Source organism: Bombina bombina, chromosome 3 (genome assembly GCF_027579735.1).
Source record: "Bombina bombina isolate aBomBom1 chromosome 3, aBomBom1.pri, whole genome shotgun sequence".
In the NCBI taxonomy this organism is placed as follows: domain Eukaryota; kingdom Metazoa; phylum Chordata; class Amphibia; order Anura; family Bombinatoridae; genus Bombina; species Bombina bombina.
This window is the reverse complement of record NC_069501.1, coordinates 217,813,321-217,839,372: the sequence shown is the minus strand read 5'-3', so window position 1 is coordinate 217,839,372 and position 26,052 is coordinate 217,813,321. Positions and strand designations below refer to the sequence as shown.

The 26,052-nt window shown below is 36.9% G+C and overlaps 1 protein-coding gene across 1 annotated transcript in view; it reads right to left on the bottom strand.

Moving 5' to 3' along the window:
- The window catches only part of EFCAB5 (EF-hand calcium binding domain 5), a 208,160-nt gene extending 182,533 nt beyond the window's left edge, over positions 1-25,627 (bottom strand). Inside the window, exons 1-2 of the mRNA XM_053705221.1 lie at positions 25,552-25,627; positions 8,215-8,770 (exon numbers count right to left, since the gene is read on the bottom strand). Of these exons, the coding sequence (XP_053561196.1) occupies positions 8,215-8,770; positions 25,552-25,627 (632 nt within the window). The remainder of the gene's footprint in view (positions 1-8,214; positions 8,771-25,551) is intronic.
- Between the last annotated feature and the right edge of the window lie 425 nt (positions 25,628-26,052).

Below are 26,052 nucleotides of genomic sequence, written 5' to 3'. Positions count from 1 at the left end.
ATCTTCATGGGGTTAGTGTTTTTTTAAGGGTGTATTGGGTGGGTTTATTTTTTAGGTTAGGGCTTTGGGCCTGCAAAAGAGCTAACTGCCCTTTTAAGGGCAATGCCCATCCAAATGCCCTTTTCAAGGCAATGGGGAGCTTAGGTTTTTTTTAGTTAGTAATTTATTTGGGGGGTTGGTTGTGTGGGTGGTGGGTTTTACTGTTGGGGGTTTGTTTGTATTTTTTTTCCAGGTAAAAGAGCTGATTACTTTGGGGCAATGCCCCGCAAAAGGCCATTTTAAGGGCTATTGATAGTTTAGTTTAGGCTAGGGTTTTTAGTTTATTTTGGGGGGGCTTTTTTTTATTTTGATAGGGCTATTAGATTAGGTGTAATTAGTTTAAATATCTGTAATTTGTTTTTTATTTTCTGTAATTTAGTTGGGGGGGTTGTACTTTAGCTAATTTAATTTATTTAATTGTTGTTAATTTAGTTAATTTATTTAATTGTAGTGTAGTGTTAGGTGTTAGTGTAACTTAGGTTAGGTTTAATTTTACAGGTACTTTTGTATTTATTTTAGCTAGGTAATTATTAAATAGTTAATAACTATTTAATAACTATTCTACCTAGTTAAAATAAATACAAACTTGCCTGTAAAATAAAAATAAACCCTAAGCTAGATACAATGTAACTATTAGTTATATTGTAGCTAGCTTAGGGTTTATTTTACAGGTAAGTATTTAGTTTCAAATAGGAATAATTTAGTTAATAATATTAATTTTTATTTAGATTTATTTAAATAATATTTAGGTTAGGGGGTGTTAGGGTTAGACTTAGGTTTAGGGGTTAATACATTTAGAATAGTGGCGGCGACGTTGGGGGCAGCAGATTAGGGGTTAATAAATGTAGGTAGGTGATGGCGGTGTAGGGGACGGCAGATTAGGGGTTAATAACATAATGTAGGTGGCGGTGGGCTCTGGGAGTGGCGGTTCAGGGGTTAATAAGTTTATTTCGTTGTGGCGGGGTCCGGGAGTGGCGGTTTAGGGGTTAATAAGTTTATTTTGTTGTCCCGTGGGCCGGGAGCAGCGGTTTAGGGGTTAATAAGTTTATTTTGTTGCAGCGGGGTCCGGGAGCGGCGGTTTAGGAGTTAATAAGTTTATTCGAGTTATGGTGGGCTCCGGGAGCGGCTGTTTAGGGGTAAAACAGTATAGTATAGTGTCAGTGTTTAGTCACAGTATACCAATAAAGCTGGGAAAAAGTCGAAGAGCAGCGAGATCGATGACTGTTAGTTAACAACAGTCCGCTGCTCATCGCCCCGTACTTGGTGCGCGGCTTTTTTACAGCTTTTTTGTTAATTTTGGAGAGCGTATTCAGGTCCGCAGCAGCGATGTTAGGCGATCTTAGGCGAGCATATTGGTGCCGTTGAATGCAAGTAAGTTGACGGCTTGATAAATAGACCCCTGTGAGATAGTTTTGGTTACTAGCAGAATGGTTGATAAGTTAATGGGCTACTTACATACTTAAGGAGACATTAAACCCATGGACTACATATCAAACAATTAAGCAATTTGTTGCAAAATATATGTTTTAAAATAATTTAATCTTGTTTGTTAGCACAATTGGTAAAGTTTTGCAGTTCAGGTGTACACCTCATGGCCAGTTAGCAACAGATGTAAATAAGCTTGCTAGCCAATCACTGCTTAGAATGTTAAAGTCTCATGTAAATGTCACTAAAACCTCTGTGGGTGAAAGTGGAAGCATGTTTAATAAATATGCTTTATATTTCCTTAGTTAAACATTTTACAGCGAAATTAAATGTTAAAGGACCAGTCAACACAGTAGATTTGCATAATCAACAAATGCAAGATAGCAAGACAATGCAATAGCACTTAGTCTGAACTTCAAATGAGTAGTAGATTTTTTTTTTTCTGACAATTTAAAAGTTATGTCTTTTTCCACTCCCCCTGTACCATGTGACAGCCATCAGCCATTCACAAATGCATACACGTACCATGTGACAGCCATTCACAAATGCATACACACTTATTCTTGCACATGCTCAGTAGGAGCTGATGACTCAAAAAGTTTAAATATAAAAAGACTGTGCACATTTTGTTAATGGAAGTAAATTGGAAAGTTGTTTAAAATGGCATGCTCTATCTGAATAATGAAAGTTTCATTTTGATTGAGTGTCCCTTTAAGTTTAATGTCCCTTCAACAAAGAAAGTGGCTTGTTAACCTTTATCTACACTTTTATCAGAAAATATTATTTCATTGGTTTGGTAATGATTGTAACCACTATCATACCACCTTATACATTATCATGCTAAGTGAGCCTATATCTTGTATTTGTAGGTAAAAGTTAAAAAAAGCAGAAGCTGGCAGTAAAGAAGAAGATGGTATGAGCCTTTTTCAGACAAAAGTAATTTTCCATCACTTGAACATATATATATATATATATATTAGTATATTTGTAAAAGAATATTTTAGCTTACTATATTTGACCTTTTCCCTACTCCTTCTCATGTATATGAATGACATTTATTTATTGGAGAAAGAAAAATAGTATTATTGGTACAACTTATTAAAATTATGATTTAGTTATAGTTTTATGTAAGTTTGTACATAGCTTATTTTCTAAATATAGTAACTATGTGAGGGCTAGATTATGAGTGGCGCGCTGTCTGCTGCACTTGAGCGATATTAACTGTTTGGGGATTTTTGCACGTGACGGAAATAGCATGCATATTATGAGTTGAAAGTAAACGCGTTTGCTTGAGCGCAAATCGAATTTAACATGTGTCAGGTTAATGCAACTTCAGAGCTCCGATCATTTGTTACGCAAGACTAAAAAGTTGCACAAAACACATCAAAAATACATTTAAAAGTACTGTTACACTCATAATAACACTGTCTAATAAAAATGATTATGTTATAAGGGTACAAAGAGAAGAAGTTTATATTGGCACTATGATCTAATAACTGTAGGAAATTAAAGGTTACATAAACCTCGGTGCTGCTCCTTTAAATATGAGTTGAATAGGGGATTAGGGAAAAGATGGACAAGAAAGGGTTAAAGAGCACTCATTCCTACTATATGGTACAATAATGCTGAAATATCTCAGGTAAATACTTAAAAATTAACTTTATTATTAAAGGTTAAATATAATGACTATATATTAGAGTGAAGGTGAAACCTAGTCACCATAATTACCATACCCCCATAGAAGGCTGAAAACAATCTAACTAGATAAACTGTGAACTACCCCCCTGTGTTCCTGACCGATTACTGGAAACGTCGGCTTCAGGTGCCAGGGGTAGCTTAAACAGTGGTCTAGAGTAGTCTACAATCAACTATTAGAGAAAAAACTTTAAAATAGATACACAAACGCGTTTTGACCGTTACAACCTGGCCTTTTTCAATGTGAGTAGAAAATATTTTTTGACAAACCGAATGCCATAATCTCGCAACTTTTAAAGCTTAATTTGCCACAGTTATATTTAGTAATCGGTATTATGATTACATATAATAATATTAATATTAATTTCATAATGAATTACCACAGCACTAATACATGTTCTAGCTCAGTATATGCCCATACTCAAAGTAAGATATAAAATTTGCATACTATAACAACATATGAAATGATATGCCTCAGTTGGAATCTACACAATAATGATCAATAACCTATATATAGAAGGTCATCAACTGTTTGCACATACATAATTCGCAATTATATATCTATGTGAAATACATATTCAGAGGGGCTACATTTATGAGGTGATAGGTGATTTAAAGCATATCTATGATTAATCCTAATATGTATACTAGAGGGTTAATACTCATTCCCCTCATTTATTTAGCATCACTACTACTGATATTGCCCACAAATTTTTCACCATAACTAACTCCTCAACGTATATAATACAGGGTTAATAGGTGTTTGACTTAAGTATCTTTCTATCTACCTTATTTATTTAGGACCTCTATATTGGAGGATACCACGCATAGACCCCTCACTTAATTCTTAAATTGAGCTGTATTGAGTGAATGTTGTGAAAGAACGGATAGTTTATAATAAGAAATTGTTATTTTCATCAAATATCCTAGTGTCATGATCACGATGAAGCATTACAGCACAAGATTGAATTTTTCTATAAAGTGCATGTCTGAAGTCTTATCTCGCACATATCTTTTTTAACTTAACAGACATTTTATAGTTATAGCATTACAATATCCATATTCCTAATGAGCAGTACGTAGTAAACACTGCCACCTATCATAAGCGAGAGAATAAATAAGCGTGTATAACCTAGTCATGAGATTGCATAAACAAATGATGATGTAAACCAATCACCAGGTACCAAGGTTGACAACACGTCTACGTACTAAACAACTATGATTGGTGAATAAGGGGGCGTGTATGTGAATCGACACGCCATTGGTCTAACTGCGGCAAATTAAGCTTTGTCAAAAAATCTTTTTTACTCACATTGAAAAAGGCCAGGTTGTAACGGCCGAAACGCGTTTGTGTATGTTATAAGGGCTCAAAGATATGAGGTCTTTAACATAGAGATACATACATATACATGTCTTAATATATATATATGTATTTATATATTTATATATGTTTATATGTGTGTACATATGTATTTAAATATTTATATGTTTTACTGTATATATTTGCAGTACATATTTAACATTCCAATGTTCTTCACTTGCAGGAAATGTCCTTTTTATTGTAAATACATATTGCTATATATACCTATACCTAGGTATAGATATGTATTTTACATAAACAGTATCAGATGAAGAACATAGGAATGTAAAATATGCATTTTGCACATCGGTTTTCGTGATTTAGATTTAACGTGGGACATGAAACCCAAAATGTTTCTTTCATAATTCAGATAGAGAATACAATTTTAAACAATATTCACATTTACTTCTATTATCTAGTTTGCTTCAATCTTCAGATATCCTTTGTTGAAGAAATAGCAATGCACATGGGTGAGCCAATCACACAAGGCATCTATGTGCAGCCAGCTACTGAGCCTATTTAGATATGCTTTTCAATAAAGGATATCAAGAGAATGAAGCAAATGAAATAATAGAAGTAAATTGGAAAGTTGTTTAAAATTGCATACTCTTTCTAAATCATGAAAGATTGTGTTTCATGTCCCTTTAACCCTTTGGCGATCAAGGACGTGTCAGGCATGTCCTACAAAAAGTGTCAGTTAATGATTGTGATCGCTTCCAGATGCTTGCTTCCAGATGCTTTCAGGGTATTGCAGAGATGCCTCGATGTTGAGGCATTGTGCAATACCCTTTATTAGGCAACCGATGCCGAGAGGGCCACTCTGTGGCCCCCTCGGCATCGGCTAGAGATGGTGCCGATTGTTGGTGGTGTGGGAGGGATACGAGGGAGATGGGTGGGTAGCCCATCGCTGGAGAGGAGTTCCGGATTCGTGTGCCGGGGGCGGGAGCACGCGTGCCCTTCCACTACTGTGATGGAGGGAGAGGGAAGGAGGGAGATTGAAGGAGGGTGAGGGAGGGGGGAGATAAGTGTTGGGTAAAGGTATCTGGGAGGGGGAGGTGGTGAGTGTATTGAGGGGGGCAGCTACACTACAGAAAAAGGGGGGGGTTTATTTTTTTCATAAAAATAGAATATTTTGTAGCAAACTGGGTACTGGCAGACAGCTGCCAATACCCAAGATGGCGACAAATAGGTAGAGGTGGAGGGTTAGAGAGCTGTTTGGGGGATCAGGGAGGTTGGGGGCTTAGGGGGGGATCCTACGCTGCAGAATATATATGATTTTTTTTATTACAAAACAAACAAAAAAACTCCCTAGTACTGGCAGAGGGAAGGGAGCTTTTTGAGAGGGGTCAGGGAGGGATCAGGGGGTGGGATGTGTCAGGTGAGAGGCTGATCTCTACAATAAAGCTAATTAACCCCATTTACTGTTGGGCATAATACAAGTGTGGTGCGCAGCAGCATTTAGCGGCCTTCTAATTACCAAAAAGCAATGCCAAAGCCATATATGTCGGCTATTTCTGAACAAAGGGGATCCCAGAAAAGCATTTACAACATTTGCACCATAATTACACTAACTGTTTGTAAATAATTTCAGTGAGAAACCTAAAATTGTGAAAAAGTTACCGATTTTTTTTTTTTTATTTGATCGCCTTTGGCGGTGAAATGGTGGCATGAAATATACCAAAATGGGCCTATATCAATATTTGGGTTGTCTACTACACTAATGCTAAAATTAACCCACCAAGCTACCTAATTACCCCTTCACTGCTAGGCATAATAGAAGTGTGGTGCGCAGCGGCATTTAGCGGCCTTCTAATTACCAAAACGCAATGCCAAAGCCATATATGTCTGCTATTTCTAAACAAAGGGGATCCCAGAGAAGCATTTACAACCATTTATGCCATGATTGCACAAGCTGTTTGTAAATAATTTCAGTGAGGAACCTAAAGTTTGTGAAAACGTTTGTGAAAAAGTTAACAATTTTTTTTATTTGATTGCATTTGGCGTTAAAATAGAGGCATGAAATATACCAAAATAGGCCTAAATCAATAATTTGTTTAGTCTACTAAAAAAATGATATACATGTGAAGGGTTATTCAGGGATTCATGACAAATATCAGTGTTACAATGTAACTATCGCTAAGTTTGTACTTATTGCCCTATAACTTGCAAAAAAAGCAAAGAACATGTAAACATTGGGTATTTCTAAACTTAGGACAAAATTTAGAAACAATTTAGCATGGGTGTTTTTTGGTGGTTGCAGATGTGTAACAGATTTTGGGGTCAAAGTTAGAAATAGTGTGTTTTTTTCCATTTTTTATTATATTTTATAATTTTTTATAGTAAATTATAAGATATGATGAAAATATTAGTATCTTTAGAAAGCCCATTTAATGGCGAGAAAAACTGTATATAATATGTGTGGCTACAGTAAATGAGTAAGAGGAAAATTACAGCTAAACACAAACACCACAGAAATTTAAAAATAGCCCTGGTAAGAAAATTGAAAAGTGCTGTGGTTACGGTGTGTTATTCAAATATTATAAAATGTAAAAATATACTGTATATAGATAGAGATATATATTCTATAGATTATTTAGAATTATTTTAGTTTATTTAATCATTTTAATATTTTTTTAATTTTTAAAAATATTTTATATTTAATATTTCACTAACACGCCTTAAGATTACTAAGTTTTCATGTGCACTAACCCAACCACATTAAATCTAAATTGCAAAAATGCATAATTTACATTTCTATGTAAGCGTGTTAGTGTGTATGGGTGTTAGGTTTTTCAGTTTTCACCCTCAATTAAAGTCTGTGAGGGAATACGTTAACTTGGTCGCGATATTCTAAGTTCCACTTTTTCTGCTTGTCAGGTTTTTGCTCGCAATGCTAACTTTTTACTTTTAACTCATAATACAAGAGCAATCTGACACGTGCAAAAAGCCTCCATCTAGCGATGTTATCGCTCGAGCGGGAGCACTAATTTGCACTCTTCTCGTAATCTAGCCCTAAGCAGGAAATATTTTATTGTACCGTTTGCAGCACATCCAATACATTTGTTATTCTGACTGAACTGAATTTTATGAACATTATGTTTAGACTACGTTTAAACCATTGGTGAACAAGATTTATCGGTGTCCAGATTACAGGCAGTGGCATGTTCTTGCCAAAACTGTATATGCTTTTTGAGCAGGCAGGGTGCTTGAATGCTTGTGCATGAGGCATATTTGTATAGCTTTTTATGCAGCCTCATTCAAACAATGTGTGTGCCCAGAGAGCCAGAGTTATAGTCATATATTCATCAGCGATGATGTACACTAAGTAAACACTGATGCATTATAGGTTCTCTGAGTAAGGGTGGTGTTTACAGAAGACTGTACGTGTCATGTGGGGTGTGCATATACCCTGTGCACAGTAAAAGCTGTTACTGAAACAGTGACAACTTTTACTTGAAGTGTCTTTGCAAACTCTTTAAAAAATATGGTTCCTTTCAAAACTGAGATCCAGTCATGTATGTTTGCCCCTTTAAATATATACCTGTCTGAACACAAGTGAGTAGATAAGTGGCTCAAGCACTTAGATCTGACAATATGTAGATGCCCTAAAATGTGTTCTCTCTTCTGCCCTTGATGATAAATGTTGGGCGGTCTAAGTTCAAACTGTTCATTATGTCTACAGTTTAAGATCTCACCTGTTAAATTTGATGTCAAAAACATGTTTAGTAAGATCTGCAACAACTTCCTTTAGGCCCCTGACATAGGGTTGTTCTTCAGAGTCACTAGTAAAGTCAGGGTTGTGCCTCATAAGATACTCCCCAAGAAAATTGACGGGGTCAAACTTAACAGAATTATCCTCTATGGCCTTTTTCTCCTCCACTTGTTTCAGCATAGCCTCTACTGCAGGTACAATGGTGGGCATCAGTTTATCAAGCAGGTAAGCTCTAGTCTCTACAGTTGTTTTATCATCACTGAACCACTCTCTGCTCAGCTCATCAGGAGGAGACGTCTTCTTTAGTTTCTCCTTTTTGGCCCTTTGATGTGATATCCTTTCCAAGGTTTCTTGTTGAAGTTTCAAGCCTCTCTGCTGCATTTGATCATTAAATACTAAATGCCAATCAGCCTCTAGCTTCTGGGACAGGTTCAGTTTGCATGCTGGTAGTGACCCAACTGGGCTCCCAGCAGAATCTACTACAGTATGCTCTGAGATAGATGTTTGATCATGGCTTCCAGAGTTAGTAGTCATCTTCCCTAAAAGAGAAAATAGAGCACAGTCAATATTTCAAATGGAACAGTACACAGTCTTATTACCCTTTCCTATCTATTACATTAAAATACCTAGGTATAGATACATCCAGATTTATATAGGAATATATATTTAAAAATACATAGAACGTATTCTGCGATGTGCAGAACATTGGAATGTGTATATGTCTATATATGTATATATATATATATATATATATATGTATTTATATGTCTATATATCGCTGTAAATACATAATACATATGTATACATATACATACATATTTAGACATGCATATGTACGCATCTATATGTTAAAGCCCTTTGCCTGCTTTTTTTTCCAACACTTGAAACCTCATATCTTTGAGCCCTTATAGATTTTTTTGTATAATTTAAAAAAAATTTTTTTTATTAGATAGTGTTATTATGAGTGTAATTGTACTTTGTAATGTATTTTTGATGTGTTTTATGCTACTTTTTTATTTTGTGAAACAGTTAACCAGAGCTCTGAGGACGTGATATCCTGACTCAATTGTTCTGAATCGATCGCATTTACTTGCAACTATAAGAGTTACATCTGATGCTCGCAAACACCTGCGATAAACCCCTTTGCATAGCTGTTAGCGCACCATTTATAATTTAGCCCTATGTTTTGGTTGATATTCTTATTGGTTTACTTTATGACAGCTCACAATGCCGCGCTTTCCTTACTTCCTTTAACACTTTTTAAACTCTAATATGGCGTACAAAGTACACATATATCACCAGAAATCTGAGTAACCTTAATCTTCCTTATTATCAGCCAGTAAAACTTCCATCATATGGACCAGCTGGGTACAGACTTGCACTTCCTGACAAATTCAAAACCAAAATAAATAACTTTAACTTAACAATATGTTAACATATTTATATAGTGTTCTTTAATATATGATTTGTTGTGCTGAGTGTCTCTTTAAGAAGCTGTATTAAGGTAGCCATTTTCAAATAGGTTAATAACTTCAGTGATTCCCTGCCCTTTAAAGTGACCAGACTTGGCTACAGCTGTACTTGTACCTACAGATCTTCTGCTTATTTCTTCTATTTTCTTCTTTAGAGGTAACAGCTTGTGTACTTAGAGTTTGTCAGTTTGTCAGTTCAGATCAGATAACTGCCCTTTGTTTTAGTTGCAAATAAAGGTGTGGATTTGCAAAGTGAAGTCAGATGGGGAAGGTAATAAGGCACCATCGCCAACCTTGCCAGATAAAAAGACTGTTCTCAAATCCATTTTACAGAAACAAACTGATAATGTGAGTTAACAAACACAGCTCAGCAAAGACAGGCTAAAGGGAAATTAATCATAAATAACAATATATATTATATTATTATATATTTAGAATTAGTATATATATATATATTCATTAAAATTATGGTGCAGATAAAAGTTTGAGATTAAAATCCCCCATGTCTCAAAAGTAAATCAATAAAAAAAAATTGCATAGGAAATTAGCACAGCTAGGCAAGTATCCCCTGCCTAGATGTGCTAATTTCTTATGCAATTTTATATATATATATATATATAGGATTAATATAGAATAGACCCAAGTACAGGTGCACTCACTAATCCCACAATACAACAGCCATGGTGCTGAGTATTCAAATATACAAATTCCTTTTATCCTTCAGTAGAATAAAACGCTGCTCTCACTGGTCTTAGAAAGTAAATTCCAATTTAATTACATCAGGATTATATATACATATATATATATCAGTAGGGATTGATTGCTCACTTACTCATAAGGACAACTCTCCACAAGTACAAGAACACTTTTTTTCAGCACAAAAACATTTTTTTTATTAACAAATCAATAGTACATTTTAAAATACTTTGCTTTTGTTCTTCTTTGTAGGACACGACATTGTGATATTATATCCCTATTTTATTGTTAACCTACTTAGCTTAATGTCAGATGATATTTAAATTAAATTAATTTAAAAAGTAGTTATTTGATTATTATTTTTTATACCAAACCTTTATTTTTAATGCAAACTTTCCTGCAATTCAGGGTCCATTAATAATACTTACCAGCGCACCCCTTATGATAACAAGTATTTCAGAAGAATTATCCTAACTGAGCATTATACAAGCATTTCATTGATTGTCAAACAACATAATCCTTATATAAATCAATATCAATTGCCTTAAATTATGATTACCTAAATTACATGTCTACTTCCCTCTCCAATTTCAAATCTAAAATATTTATTTCAGTGTAAATGGATATATAATAAAACATAACCACCCACTCATTATACTTTGTTACTATACAGCAGAGCTTACCAAACTTTTCATGTGTGTGACATACTTTTTAGACATACATTATTTTGCGACACAGTAATTCAGTTGTACTAGCAAACAGGAGGTTAAACTAACTTGTAAGAAATACAGACACATACATATATTATATAATACCGAAATGTATTTACAAGTAACAGTATGTATGTGCAAGAATTAATAACACCAATAGCTACTTACTATTTAATGGGATGTATGAGGTTGATGCTGGGATGAACACAGTTTCTGAATATTTGGTGGAATATTAGATAAAGACACTCACATTTCATCATCAAGTATTTTTAAGTTTCCAATTCCTATCCATATATCAAGAGCAGGATCAGCAATGCACTACTGGGAGCTAGCTGCTGACTGATAGCTGCACATGCATGCCTTTTGTCTTTGGCTCACTCAGTATGTTCAGCTAGCTCCCAGTAGTGCATTACTGCCTTCAACAAAGGATACCAAAGAGAATGAAGCAAAATTAATGACAGAAGTAATTTGGAAAGTTGCTTTAAAAATATATATTCTATCTGAATCAAAAATATTTAGGTTCATGTCCCTTTAAAATGGAACACAGCTTTAAATAAACTATCATCTTCAAATAAGCTTAAACTGTTAAATGTGGCTTTCCCTATTAGATACAAGATATGTTTCCTGTATAACTATTGCTAGAGGCAGTGTGTATGAAAGTTAAGGAAAAACAAACAAAGGTAGGATCCGGAGGTAGATTAAAAAGTTCAAATTTTATTGGAGTATTTTAAAAATAGAAAAAGTATCCATAGTAGCAAACAACACCCAGCGTGTCCGCCGGATCAGCTGACGCATTTTGCTGTGTGCCGTAGTCATAGCTATGATTACGGCACACAACTAAAATGTTTCAGCTGATCCGGCGGACACGCTGGGTGTTGTTTGCTACTATGGATAATTTTTCTATTTTTAAAATACTCCAATAAAATGTAAACTTTTTAATCTACCTCCGAATCCTACCTTTGTTTGTTTTTTCTGAATCTGATATACCCGTGTCTGTGTTTAAGTTCCGGCATGAGCGAGTGATCTAATATATAAGCTTAATGTGGTGGTCTGTTACTACCCTGTGACTGTGCCTACTCACATTAGACGAAACTGGGATATATTCCCTTCTCCCTATTTTAACATACTAGGTGTGTGTTCTATGGTCGTATACACCAATCATCTCACGGACACCAATCATCTCACGGAGAGAGATATGGACAGTGGTATCTAGATTTGTGATCCTGGCATTAGTGACCCTGAGAGGTCTGTTTAGCCATATATTGCCATTAACGGAAAGTTTGGCTGTCAGTTTATCTTATTGTTACTTGTTTGCTGCAGTCCAGAAGTGCACAGAGATTCACTTTCTTCCTTGTATGAAAGTTAAGTATTATGCCGTCTTAGCAAAAGTTCTTGTGATTTATAGCTTCTTATGTCAGTTGTATGTGTTAAAGAAGAAGCAATGTCTCCTTCCACTCCAGTGAGTGTCAGATCAGGATAAATGCACCACATTATTCAAAGGGACAATTAACCCCTTAGTGACCAGACCATTTCAAATTTTCTTACCATTAAGGACCAGGGCTATTTTTACATTTCTACTGTGTTTGTGTTTAGCTGTAATTTTCCTCTTACTCATTTACTGTACACACATATTATATACCGTATTTATCACCATTAAATGGACTTTCTAAAAATACCATTATTTTTATCATATCATATAATTTACTATAATTTTTTTTTATAAAATATGATAAAAAAATAAAAAAAAAACACTTTTTCTAACTTTGACCCCCAAAATGTGTTACACATCTACAACCACCAAAAAACACCCATGCTAAATAGTTTCTAAATTTTGTCCTGAGTTTAGAAATACCCAATGTTTACATGTTCTTTGCTTTTTTTGCAAGTTATAGGGCAATAAGTACAAGTAGCACTTTGCTATTTCCAAACAATTTTTTGTTTTCAAAATTAGGAATAGTTACATTGTAAAACTGATATCTAGCAGGAATCCCTGAATAACCCTTCACATGTGTATATATATATTTTTAGTAGACAACAAAAAGTATTGATCTAGGCCCATTTTGGTATATTTCATGCCACCATTTCACAGCCAAATGCGATCAAATAAAAAATAAAATCATTTACTTTTTCACAAACTAGCTTTCTCACTGAAATTATTTACAAATAGCTTGTGCAATTATGGCACAAATGGTTGTAAATGCTTCTCTGGGATCCCCTTTGTTCAGAAATAGCAGACATATATGGCTCCCTGAGCCCCCCCCCCCCCCAAAACAGCTCTCTAACCCTCCCCCTCTATCTATTTGCCACTATCTTAGGTCTGCCCATACCCAGTTTGCTCTAAATTAATGTTATTTTTAAAAAAAACAAAAAAAAACACTTTTTTTCCGTAGTGTAGCTGCCCCCCCTGATAAGCATACCCCCCTCCCAGATCCCTTTCCAGGCACAGATCCCACATAGGATCCCCTTCTCCTCCTTCCCCCTCCTCCCTACTCACTGCCATGCTGTAGCGTGGCATAGCGGTCCCACCCGCTCCCACTCCCCTTCATGCCCCCTTCCTGCCTGCCTCCTCCAGCGATGGGCCGCCCACCCACCTCCCCCCAAGCCCTCCCACGCCGCCAACGATCGGCACCATCGCTGGCCGATGCAGAGAGGGACACAGAGTACATATATATATATATGTGTGTGTTGACTATGTGAAATCATGTACAGCTAATGGGATTTGTAGGAAAACTCACTTCAGGACCCCAACATCTACAAATGGCGTGTTTTTATATTTCATTTTTAACATTTGATTGTAAATCACACTCGTTCTGTCCTGATTGCCACTAACTGTTCCTACTTTATTAAAAATCAGGTTTTTAAAGGAGATCCCTTAAAAAAAATAAACTTGCAGGATTCAGATAGAGCATGTCATTTTAAGACTCTTTTAAATTCACTTTTTTTTTAGATTAGTTTATTTTTTATTTTTTAATGGGCACTTAAAAACTGATTGTCCTTTTTAAGGGCAAAGCCCATACAAATGCTCCTTTAGGGGCAATGGGTAGCTTAAGTTTTTTTAGACTTAGGGTTTTTTTTGAGGGAGTTGGTTGAGTGTTTTTTTTTTAATGGCGCTAGCGTTATAGCCAGACCGCACAATCTGTAATGCAGACACAATGAAAATTCCACACTCAAAAGCCATTTTTTGAGTGCAGAATGTAGAGTTGCATTACAGGCTAAAAGGCTTGCGGTATAGCTGTACCGCCGTGACTTGTAATACGGGAAACCTGCTATTCCTCGCGCAAAGGCCAATTTTTCAGCAGTATAGCCGTACAGAGAACGTATAATTTTGCCCTTAGTTAATTAATAAAATCTGTATACATCTGCACCATTACTAACCCATCTAAATGCATCTTTTAGGTTGTCAGGATGGACAGACTGTTCACTCTTTCTATCACTAATTGGTCACTTTTCAACTTTTACAAGTCTTGTTTTAAACTATATTTATTTCTATTGTTTTTTAAAGGGACAGTTCCATTTTGGCGTGAACTGAAAACAAAATGGGGACTACGATTTTCTATGCAAAACAATTTATATTTTCTGTTACTGGATTTTAGCATTCTTCAAACTGTATATTGTGACCCCACTGACTTAACAGACCCTTAAACGAGATCACGATTTCATGAACAGGTTTTTATAGGGGATGGTCCTTCGTTTAAGCTAAATCCAAAGCCTACGTTACTGAACTTGTCATCTGGAGTGAGCATTCATGATCATGAGTTTAGTAATATATTCGGAAATACTTTAAAGTGCAACAATATAGCATTGTGATCAGTCTAGAAACTCGGCTCCAGCGTTTTCGGGAGCAAATCATTAATTGATTGTAATCGAGACCTATAGTTTATAAGCAGTCAAACTTTAAAGTCCTGTCTTATTCTGTAGCCCTGAATATATTAACAGTACATTCACCTTATACATACTTAAAATCCAGATATAAAACTTTAGAAATTTAGGGGTGAAATAGGGGTTGCTTGTCTGAGCTTGTCAAATGGTGTATACTGGTGGGGAGATCTGATGAGGAACTTCAAGAAGAGTAGCTGGTAAGCATGTTTGGGCAAATTAGTTTTCAGTCCTTTGGAAGGTAATCTGCAGAGTGAGGCTAGGAGACAGCAGTTATGATGGAGGATGGACTTACATCTAGGTAAGTGGTTTGGGAAGCATCTGTTGTGTGGAAAGATTGTTTAGAGCTCTGTAGGTTAGGATATGTATTTTGAATTAATTTGCTGCATCTATGTGACAGGGTTGTCAATGCACAAAAAAATAAATTAGTGAATTAACACTAGATAAAAATAGGGTGAATTCTAGAAATTGCATACATAAGAGCAGCTGGGTTTGGTAAGATCTTAAATATGGTGAGTGAAAAACAGATGCAGGCACAGAAGTAGTGACATTGATCAAATCAGATTCAAAATAAAGTCAAATGTGCCAGAGCCCCATTTGGTTTGTGAGGAGGGTAATCTGTTTTCAGACTACAATATCTGGGAATTATAGAATAAAATGTAACTTTTATTAAAGGGACAGTTTACCCCAAAATTTTCTCCCATTTAAATTGTTCCCAATGATCCATTTTACCTGCTGGAGTGTATTACATTGTTTACAAGTGGCTCCTTTACCCCTATTTTGGCCTTTGAAATAGCTGATTTAGCTTTTGGTTTCCCATCCTATACTGAAAGTTTTGGTACTGGAGTCTCAGTTATTGCAAACACAGCCAGCAGAAGAAATTTAACTCACAGGGGAGTGGTTAAGTAATAAAATGATAATTTTACATTGCTCTCTCTATGAATTGATCTTTAGTTTTCCAGACAAATATAAAATAAGGAAGCTAGTGTGTGTACACAAAGTGATAACATAATGAGATATGATATTACCAGAAGCTCAACCCATTATAATAGGCTGTGGTTTAAAAGCACAAAACCAGCTACTTCATATACACAAATAAACCTGAAAATGCAATGTCTCATACATTTTATACTCTGCAGCTGGTATAACAAGTCATTGAAAATACATTAATATAAAAATAATTTTACAGTGTACTGTCCCTTTAAGTATAATTACTTTCCATAATTACCTTTCATATTATCCAGCTCTATATGCTAGGAAGGTGGTTTATGATTACAGCTACTTTGTAAATGAAAATATTCAGGGCATATAGAGTTGTTATTGTTTAAACAGTATGAAGTTATATTTGACTAGTTGGAAAGCCTGCCCAGAGGGCAGTCTATTGTGGTGACGGAACCACCCTGCCATTCTCTGAATCCACCTGGATGCAGCTTATGCAGCATTCAGGTGGATTCTTTCACAACCCTGCCATCCAGGTGGATTCCGAAAAAGGCAGGGTGGTCAAAGGATCCATCCAGGTGGATTCTTTCACCGCCCCTTTTGCTTTCTCTCTCTCCCCCTCTCTTTTGCTCTATCTCCCTCTCTCTCTTTTGCTCTCTCTCCCCCCCCCCTCTCTTTTGGTCTCTCTCCCCCTCTCTTTTGCTCTCTCTCCCCCCTCTCTTTTGCTCTCTCTCCGCCCTCTCTTGCTCTCTCTCCCCCCTCTCTTTTGCTCTCTCTCCCCCTCTCTTTTGCTCTCTCTCCCCCTTCTCTTTTGCTCTCTCTCCCCCTTCTCTTTTGCTCTCTCTCCCCCCCTCTCTTTTACTCTCTCTCTCCCCCTCTCTTTTGCGCTCTCTCCCCCTCTCTTTTGCACTCTCTCACCCCTCTCTTTTGCTCTCCCACTCCCCTTTCTTTTGCTCTCTCTCCCCCCACTCATTTGCTCTCTCTCCACCCTCTCATTTGCTCTCTTTCCCCACTCTCATTTGCTCTCTCCCCTCTCTTTTGCTATCTCTCCCTCCTCTCTTTTGCTCTCTCTCCCCCCTCTCGTTTGCTCTCTCTTCCCCCTCTCGTTTGCTCTCTCTCCCCCCCTCTTTTTTGCTCTCCCTCTCCCCCTTTCTTTTGCTTTCCCTCTCCCCCTCTCTTTTTCTCTCCCCCTCTCTTTTGCTCTCCCTCTCCCCCCTCTCTTTTGCCCTCTCTCTCCCTCTCTTATGCTCTCTCTCCCCCCTCTATTTTGCTCTCCGCTCTCTTTTGCTCTCCCTCTCCCCTCTCTTTTGCTCTCTCTACCCCCTCTCATTTGCTCTCTCTCTCCCCTCTCTTTTTCTCTTTCTCCCCCTCTCTTTTGCTCTCCCTCTCCCCTCTCTTTTGCTCTCTCGCTCCCCTCTTTTTCTCTCCCTCTCCCCTCTCTTTTGCTCTCTCTCTCTCCCTCCCCTCTTTTGCTCTCTCTCCCCTCTTTTGCTCTCTCTCCCCCCTCTCATTTGCTCTCTCTCCCTACTCTGTTTTGCTCTCTCTCCTCTCTCTTTTGCTCTCCCCCCTTCTCTCTGCTCTCTCTCCCCCCTCTCTTTTGCTCTCTCTCCTCTCTTTTGCTCTGTCTCCTCCCTCTCTTTCTCCCCTCTCTTTCTCCCCTTGTCTTTTTTTTTTTTTTTTTAAATTAGGGCACTCTCACTGCCTCCCCTTCCCTGCTGAGCCGCTCACCCACCACCCACCCACACCTCCCGCCGGCACCAGCAGAAGATCGTTACAGACGGTTACACACACAGTGTCACCGTCTGTAACGATCAGGCATCTGGCCTCATATGGAGGCGGAGCACGGATCATGCTCCGGCTCCATATGCGGCAGATGCCTAAAGCTTCAGAAGCTCCAGGTCTCAGCTGTTATGTTACAGCTGAGAGTTGGAGCTCCTGAAGCTGTCTCGTTACCGTGAGGTGGCTGCACGCGCATCCAACATTCCTTTGAGGATGGGTGCGCAACTGCCGACGGCGACAGACATTACAAACCAAATTATAGTATAGATTGTGACAATATTGAATATATACTTCCCTTAATAACTACATTTTCCATTGTCGTTTAATAAAATTACCCAAGTGGTACGCAAACACCAATAACATATTTTGCAATGCAAATTTAAAAATGCAGCAGCTGATAATCACCACAAGCACCAATATAAATGTTACATAACTTCTGTCCCTGGTTGCTTTATAACCAGTGAAAGATTGCAAGGTTAACTATTTGAAATCATAAAACTACAGCTGCAATACTTGAATGTACAGTAGAATATAAAGAAGTAGTTAAGTATCATGTAACAAAAATGAGACATGTAATCCATTCTAGATGAACAGTGGTTTCCACCATTTTTAGCTAAAAAGATATGCTAAACTTTTATGTAATCCACGTCACAATTAAAAGGGACACTAAAATCAAGAGTCTTTCCAATTTGCTTCCATGATAAAATTGTGCACAATCTTTTTAAATGCACACATTCTGAGGCCATCAGAGAGGTTGACCACCCTTTGACAAAAAGCTGCCGGGGCTGGACACATAATTTGAGGATTGGAGCATTACAAACGGTTATATTGCATTGGACTTTTTATACCACACGGGAGAGTGCCCCCTTAGTGGCTGTGTATGTATGTTTGTGTATATATGTGTAGTCACATTTATAACACTTTCTAAAGGCACCAGATCCTACTGAGCATGTGCAGTGGCTCTCAGTCGGCTAGATTTAGAGTTTTGTCGGTAAGGACCCGAAAAGCTAACGCCGGCTTTTTTCTGGCCGCACCATAAAAATAACTCTGGTATTGAGAGTCCACATAAAGGCTGCGTTAGGCTCCAAAAAAGGAGCGTAGAGCATATTTAACGCAGCTTCAACTCTCGATACCAGAGTTGCTTACGCAAGTGGCCAGCCTCAAAAACGTGCTCGTGCACGATTCCCCCATAGGAAACAATGGGGCTGTTTGAGCTGAAAAAAAAACCTAACACCTGCAAAAAAGCCACGTTCAGCTCCTAACGCAGCCCCATTGTTTGCTATGGGGAAACACTTCCTACGTCTGCACCTAACACTTTAACATGTACCCCGAGTCTAAACACCCCTAACCTTACACTTATTAACCCCTAATCTGCCGCCCCCGCTATCGCTGACCCCTGCATATTATTATTAACCCCTAATCTGCCGCTCCGTAAACCGCCGCTACTTACATTATCCCTATGTACCCCTAATCTGCTGCCCTAACATCGCCGACCCCTATATTATATTTATTAACCCCTAATCTGCCCCCACAATGTCGCCTCCACCTGCCTACACTTATTAACCCCTAATCTGCCGACAGGACCGCACCGCTATTATTATAAAGTTATTAACCCCTAATCCGCCTCACTAACCCTATAATAAATAGTATAAACCCCTAATCTGCCCTCCCTAACATCGCCGACACCTAACTTCAATTATTAACCCCTAATCTGACGACTGGAGCTCACCGCTATTCTAATAAATGTATTAACCCCTAAAGCTAAGTCTAACCCTAACACCCCCCCTAAATTAAATATAATTTTAATCTAACGAAATTAATTAACTCTTATTAAATAAATGATTCCTATTTAAAGATAAATACTTACCTGTAAAATAAATCCTAATATAGCTACAATATAAATTATAATTATATTATAGCTATTTTAGGATTAATATTTATTTTACAGGTAACTTTGTATTTATTTTAACCAGGTACAATAGCTATTAAATAGTTAAGAACTATTTAATAGCTAAAATAGTTAAAATAATTACAAATTTACATGTAAAATAAATCCTAACCTAAGTTACAATTAAACCTAACACTACACTATCAATAAATTAATTAAATTAAATACCTACAATTACCTACAATTAAACCTAACACTACACTATCAATAAATTAATTAAATACAATACCTACAAATAACTACAATGAAATAAACTAACTAAAGTACAAAAAATAAAAAAGAACTAAGTTACAAAAAATAATAAAATATTTACAAACATAAGAAAAATATTACAACAATTTTAAACTAATTACACCTACTCTAAGCCCCCTAATAAAATAACAAAGCCCCCCAAAATAAAAAAAATACCCTACCCTATTCTAGATTACTAAAGTTCAAAGCTCTTTTACCTTACCAGCCCTGAACAGGGCCCTTTGCGGGGCATGCCCCAAGAAGTTCAGCTCTTTTGCCTGTAAAAAAAAACATACAATACCCCCCCAACATTACAACCCACCACCCACATACCCCTAATCTAACCCAAACCCCCCTTAAATAAACCTAACACTAAGCCCCTGAAGATCTCCCTACCTTGTCTTCACCTCACCGGGTTCAGCGATCGGTCCAGAAGAGGGTCCGAAGTCTTGATCCAAGCGGAGCAAGAAGAGGTCCTCCATCCGGTAGAAGTCTTCATCCAAGCGGGGCAGAAGAGGTCTTCCATCCGATTGAAGTCTTCATCCAAGCGGGATCTTCTATAGTCATCCATCCGGAGCGGCAGCATCCTGAAGACCTCCGACGCGGAACATCCATCCTGGCCGACGACTGAACGACGAATGACGGTTCCTTTAAATGACGTCATCCAAGATGGCGTCCCTCGAATTCCTATTGGCTGATAGGATTCTATTCTCTGATTTTTTGTACTTTAGTTAGTTTATTTCATTGTAGTTATTTTTAGGTATTGTATTTAATTAATGTATTGATAGTGTAGTGTTAGGTTTAATTGTAGGTAATTGTAGGTATTTTATTTAATTAATTTAATGATAGTATAGTGTTAGGTTTAATTGTAACTTAGGTTAGGATTTATTTTACAGGTAATTTTGTAATTATTTTAACTATTTTAGCTATTAAATAGTTCTTAACTATTTAATAGCTATTGTACCTGGTCAAAATAAATACAAAGTTGCCTGTAAAATAAATATTAATCCTAAAATAGCTATAATTTAATTATAATTTATATTGTAGCTATATTAGGATTTATTTTACAGGTAAGTATTTAGCTTTAAATAGGAATAATTTATTTAATAAGAGTTAATTTATTTCGTTAGATTTAAATTATATTTAAGTTAGGGGGGTGTTAGTGTTAGGGTTAGACTTAGCTTTAGGGGTTAATACATTTATTAGAATAGCGGTGAGCTCCAGTCGGCAGATTAGGGGTTAATGTTTGAAGTTAGGTGTCGGCGATGTTTGGGAGGGCAGATTAGGGGTTAATACTATTTATTATAGGGTTAGTGAGGCGGAGTAGGGGTTAATAACTTTATTATGATAGCGGTGCGGTCTGCTCGGCAGATTAGGGGTTAATAAGTGTAGGCAGGTGGAGGCGACGTTGTGGGGGGCAGATTAGGGATTAATAAATATAATATAGGGGTCGGCGGTGTTAGGGGCAGCAGATTAGGGGTACATAGCTATAATGTAGGTGGCGGCGGCGTGCGGACGGCAGATTAGGGGTTAATTATTGTAGGTAGCTGGCGGCGACGTTGTGGGGGGCAGGTTAGGGGTTAATAAATATAATATAGGGGTCGGCGGTGTTAGGGGCAGCAGATTAGGGGTACATAAGTATAACGTAGGTGGCGGTCGGCAGATTAGGGGTTAAAAAAATTTAATCGAGTGGCGGCGATGTGGGGGGACCTCGGTTTAGGGGTACATAGGTAGTTTATGGGTGTTAGTGTACTTTAGAGTACAGTAGTTAAGAGCTTTATGAACCGGCATTAGCCCAGAAAGCTCTTAACTACTGACTTTTTTTCTGCGGCTGGAGTTTTGTCGTTAGAATTCTAACGCTCACTTCAGACACGACTCTAAATACCGGAGTTAGAAAAATCCCATTGAAAAGATAGGATACGCAATTTACGTAAGGGGATCTGCGGTATGGAAAAGTCGCGGCTGAAAAGTGAGCATTAGACCCTTTTTTGAGTGACTCCAAATACCGGAGGTAGCCTAAAACCAGCGTTAGGAGCCTCTAACGCTGGTTTTCACGGCTACCGCCAAACTCTAAATCTAGGCCAGTGTGATTGATAAATAGCTGTCACATGATACAGGGGGCAGAAAATTAAAGACAAATTTGTTAGAACAAAATCTATTACTCATTTAAACAATTTTTGTTATGCACTTTTTATTATTCAATTCTACTGTATTAAATGGTCCTTTAATAGTTCAGGAATACTATAACAAGAACAAAAAAAAAACATACTGCTATATTTTATGGCAAAAAAACGAAAATGAAAAAATAATATTATGAAAACAAGCTGTGTTTGGAATTAAGGCCACATTTTTTTTATATATATAAAAAATAACTACACAAAGCAGTTTTTAGGGGTTAAAGCTGGCGGGTGTGGGGTGTTAGAAAAAAAAAAACAGCACTGAAAAGTGCCTTTACATTGCGGTCTATGGGGAGTGTGTTATGCTTGTAAAATATATATATTTAAATCTGCTTCCCATCGCTGTGCAACCTACCACCTTCGCTGCGTAAGCAATATTTTCGCTCCACTAATAATCTGGCCCATTAGTGCTAAAACTACCGCCATATACTGTTCCAGATAGGTGCATGCTCTTGAGCATATCTAGGTATATAGAAAATAAAGTAAATTTGATAGCAGAATATTTGTAAAAGTTTTCAGATTATTTGCTCTATCAAAACCATGAAAGTTTATTTTTGAGTTCCATATCCCTTTAAAATACATTTTTGCCTAATAGAAAATATACGGTACACAAATCCCTTTGATTACCCCATTAAAATGTATCCTCTGTGAGTAATGATTTAAATCCTGTTTTTAATTTTGTCTCTTAGTAGATTTTTCAATAAAATTTTATTTTTTTAAAATATATTGTTATGTTTGATTTACGTGCAGAAATTAAACTAATTTACTTTACAATAGTACTGCATTAGTGGATGTTCCCCAAGCAAGAATACCACAACAGCTACATTTTGGTTAAAGGGACAGTATACTGAAAAATAGTTTTTCCAAAAATGTGTTTACAATTGCTTTTTTTTACCAACTGCAGAGTAAAATTGTGTGAAAATTAGCTTTTTAAGTTTTTTTGTGTATATTAAAGCTTTGATTTTGTGTTTTGCAGCCACAACCTAATAAAATGGGTTGAGCTTGTAGGTATAATCAGATCTCATTACTGTATCACATTGTGCACATATACCTGCTTCTTTATCTTATATCTGTCCATAAAACAATCACCAGTACTTGGAGAGAACAATGGAAAATACACATTTTATTACCTTATCTCTGCTATATCCCACAGGGAGTTTAATTTCTTCTGCTGGCTGTGTTTACAAAGCTTATCTATAGCTTGGACCTGCGGCCACAAACTTTCAGAATAGGTGGGGATACCACATGCTAAATAAGCTATTTCAAATGCCAATATAAGGGTAAAGGAGCTACTTGTAAACAATTTAATACACTCCAGCGGGTAAAGTGGATCATTGGGAACAAATTAAAGGGGAGAAAAAATTTGAGTAAACTGTCCCTTTAAGCATAAAGACCCAGTAACTCTTTATCCTAGGCTGCCCCAGATATGGATGTCACTCTATTTGTGATATATAGATACAACTTGGTAATGGATTGTGCACCAGACAGTGCAGAATATGCTAGGGATCAGCTTAAACAATAGCAAAATATGCATATATATATATATATATATATATATATATATATATATATATATATATATATATATGTGTGTGTATATATATATTCTAGACTAGAACAGACTGATAGATTTCAGTATACAGACAGAAAACCTTAACCCCTTGGCTGCCAAAGAAGATGGCAATATAAAGTCCACTTTGCCTAAAAACAAGTTATTAAATTTCAGTTACAAAAAAGAGGAGAAAAAGTTGACCACTTACTGTTCTTGGTCTGAGCAAATGATAAGTGTATTTCCTCCTATTTGTCCTATTATGGTGCTGTTCCTTTGGATTTTCTGATTCATACTACAGAGATCTGGGCGGGCAGAAGCCTTTTTTCCTGTCTGTATACAGAAGCTAAGTAAGGTTCCTAGGCAACAATACAACCAGCTCCTTTGTCTCTCTTACACTGTAGTACTACCATGGTTTTAAGCAGCTCTGTTATTACCATAGTTGCTGAAATTATGTAGAATAAGTAGTCTATGCATTTGAAAAGTATACCTCTCACTTTTATAATTAGGAGAAAATGTATTTGTAGTTAAAGGGTAAACCACTTGTATTAAACAAACCACCCAACTATGGCTTATATTACAAAATATGCTAAAGAAGCCTTGCATCTCAGGTGGCATTAAAGGGACATGAAATATTTTTCTTTCATGATTTAGGTAGAACATACAATTTTACACAACTTTCCAATTGACTTCTAGTATAAAATGTCCTTCATTCTCATGGTATAATTTGTTGAAGGAGCAGCAATGCACTACTGGTTTCTAACTGAACACATGGATAAGTCAATGACAATCAGTGTATATATGCAGCCACCAATCCGCAGCTATAACCTAGGTTATTTGCTGCTCCTGAGCTTTCCTAGATAAACCTTTCAGCAAAGGATAACAAGAGAAGGAAGCAAATTAAATAATAGAAGTAAATTGGAAAGTTGTTAAAAAATGTATGCTCTGTCTAAATCATGAATGTCTAATTATGGCTTTACTGTCCCTTTAAGGTGTAGGAATTCCAGAGGCATGCAACTGATAGCAACAGCTATTATTGAGGTATATAATGATAGTTTGCAACAGTTTTACAATTCATAATTATTATTATGAGCTGTTGCTAAGCTGTATAAACTAACATAGAGCATTTACTACCAGCTACTACCATTAGATATATGCAGAAGGAGGAAAATACATTTCTAGGCCCTATATTTTAGAATACAATAGATTTAAATTTGGGACAGTATTGGTTATTATGCACAACATACTAGAGCTTATTACTAGAGCCTTTACTTGTAGGTGAGATATTTAGGTACATGGCAACACTACCAGTTGTTACTGGTTGCTGTCAAAGGAACCTCTACTATTTAAAAACAGACAATAAACTAAGCTGTCACTAGAAATCTTTGCCTTTTTTCTTTAAATAATATGTTGGTTAAGAGGAACTTGGTATTAAATCATTTATGCCATTAGACTTGTTAATAATGACTCCTGTTTTACCAGATATTGTCTGGCCTATATCTATCCCTTCATCCATATCCCTCCACAAATGACTGAGAAACAAACTTGAAAGGACCATTGCATACAGATTAATTGCATAATCAACGAATACATAATAAAAAGACAGTGCTTACTCTCAATTTCAAACGAGCTGTAGAGTTTTTTCTAACAAATTGCAAAATTTGGGGGGCGTAGCTAGGACGCAACCAAGATGGCTGCATAATCCCTTGCTCCGTTAATGGCAATGCAATGAATCTTCATCAAACAGGGCACTAATCACCTTTAAACAGCCCAGACTAGGGGGACCGTCTTGTGAGGAGCTGAGGATCACTTGCGGTCATATGAAGTGACACCGGAACAGACAAGAAGCTCTACCGTGGTGTCCCGGGGTGAGGCCTAGCCGCGACTAAAACCTGCTACGCATCTAAACTTGAAAAGTTCTAAAGACAGTACCGGGGGCTCACCTTGGGATATCCAAACATCCAGACTCTTATTGCCCTCAACGAGTGGAGGTGAGTGTGACTGAGCACAGCGCTGCATGTGCTATCACATCGAGAGACTGTGAAACTATACCGGGATTCCCTGGGATCTAACGCAACTGCTCTTGGGCTTGTGAATGTGCTGGCACGCGTCCACACACGGCTATAGTGGCTATAAGTATTGCTCCCAGACGTAGGACATAATATATCATTACCTATATTCCGGCCAACAGTATTGCACAGAATATAAGACTGGGACCTTTTTGTTGACATTTATACACCTGACACAGGGACCTAATCTTAAAGGCACAAGAAAGAAAGAGGGTTTCAAAGGAAGGATTTGTGTTTTTCCTTTTTTCTATTTTTGATGACACTGGATTTAAGGCTGCTATCACCTAGTCAGGGTGCTTGGTATACCAACATTTAAGACACAATTGCCACTATTTGTCTTTATTCACATACTGGACTTAAACTTTGCTATCAACA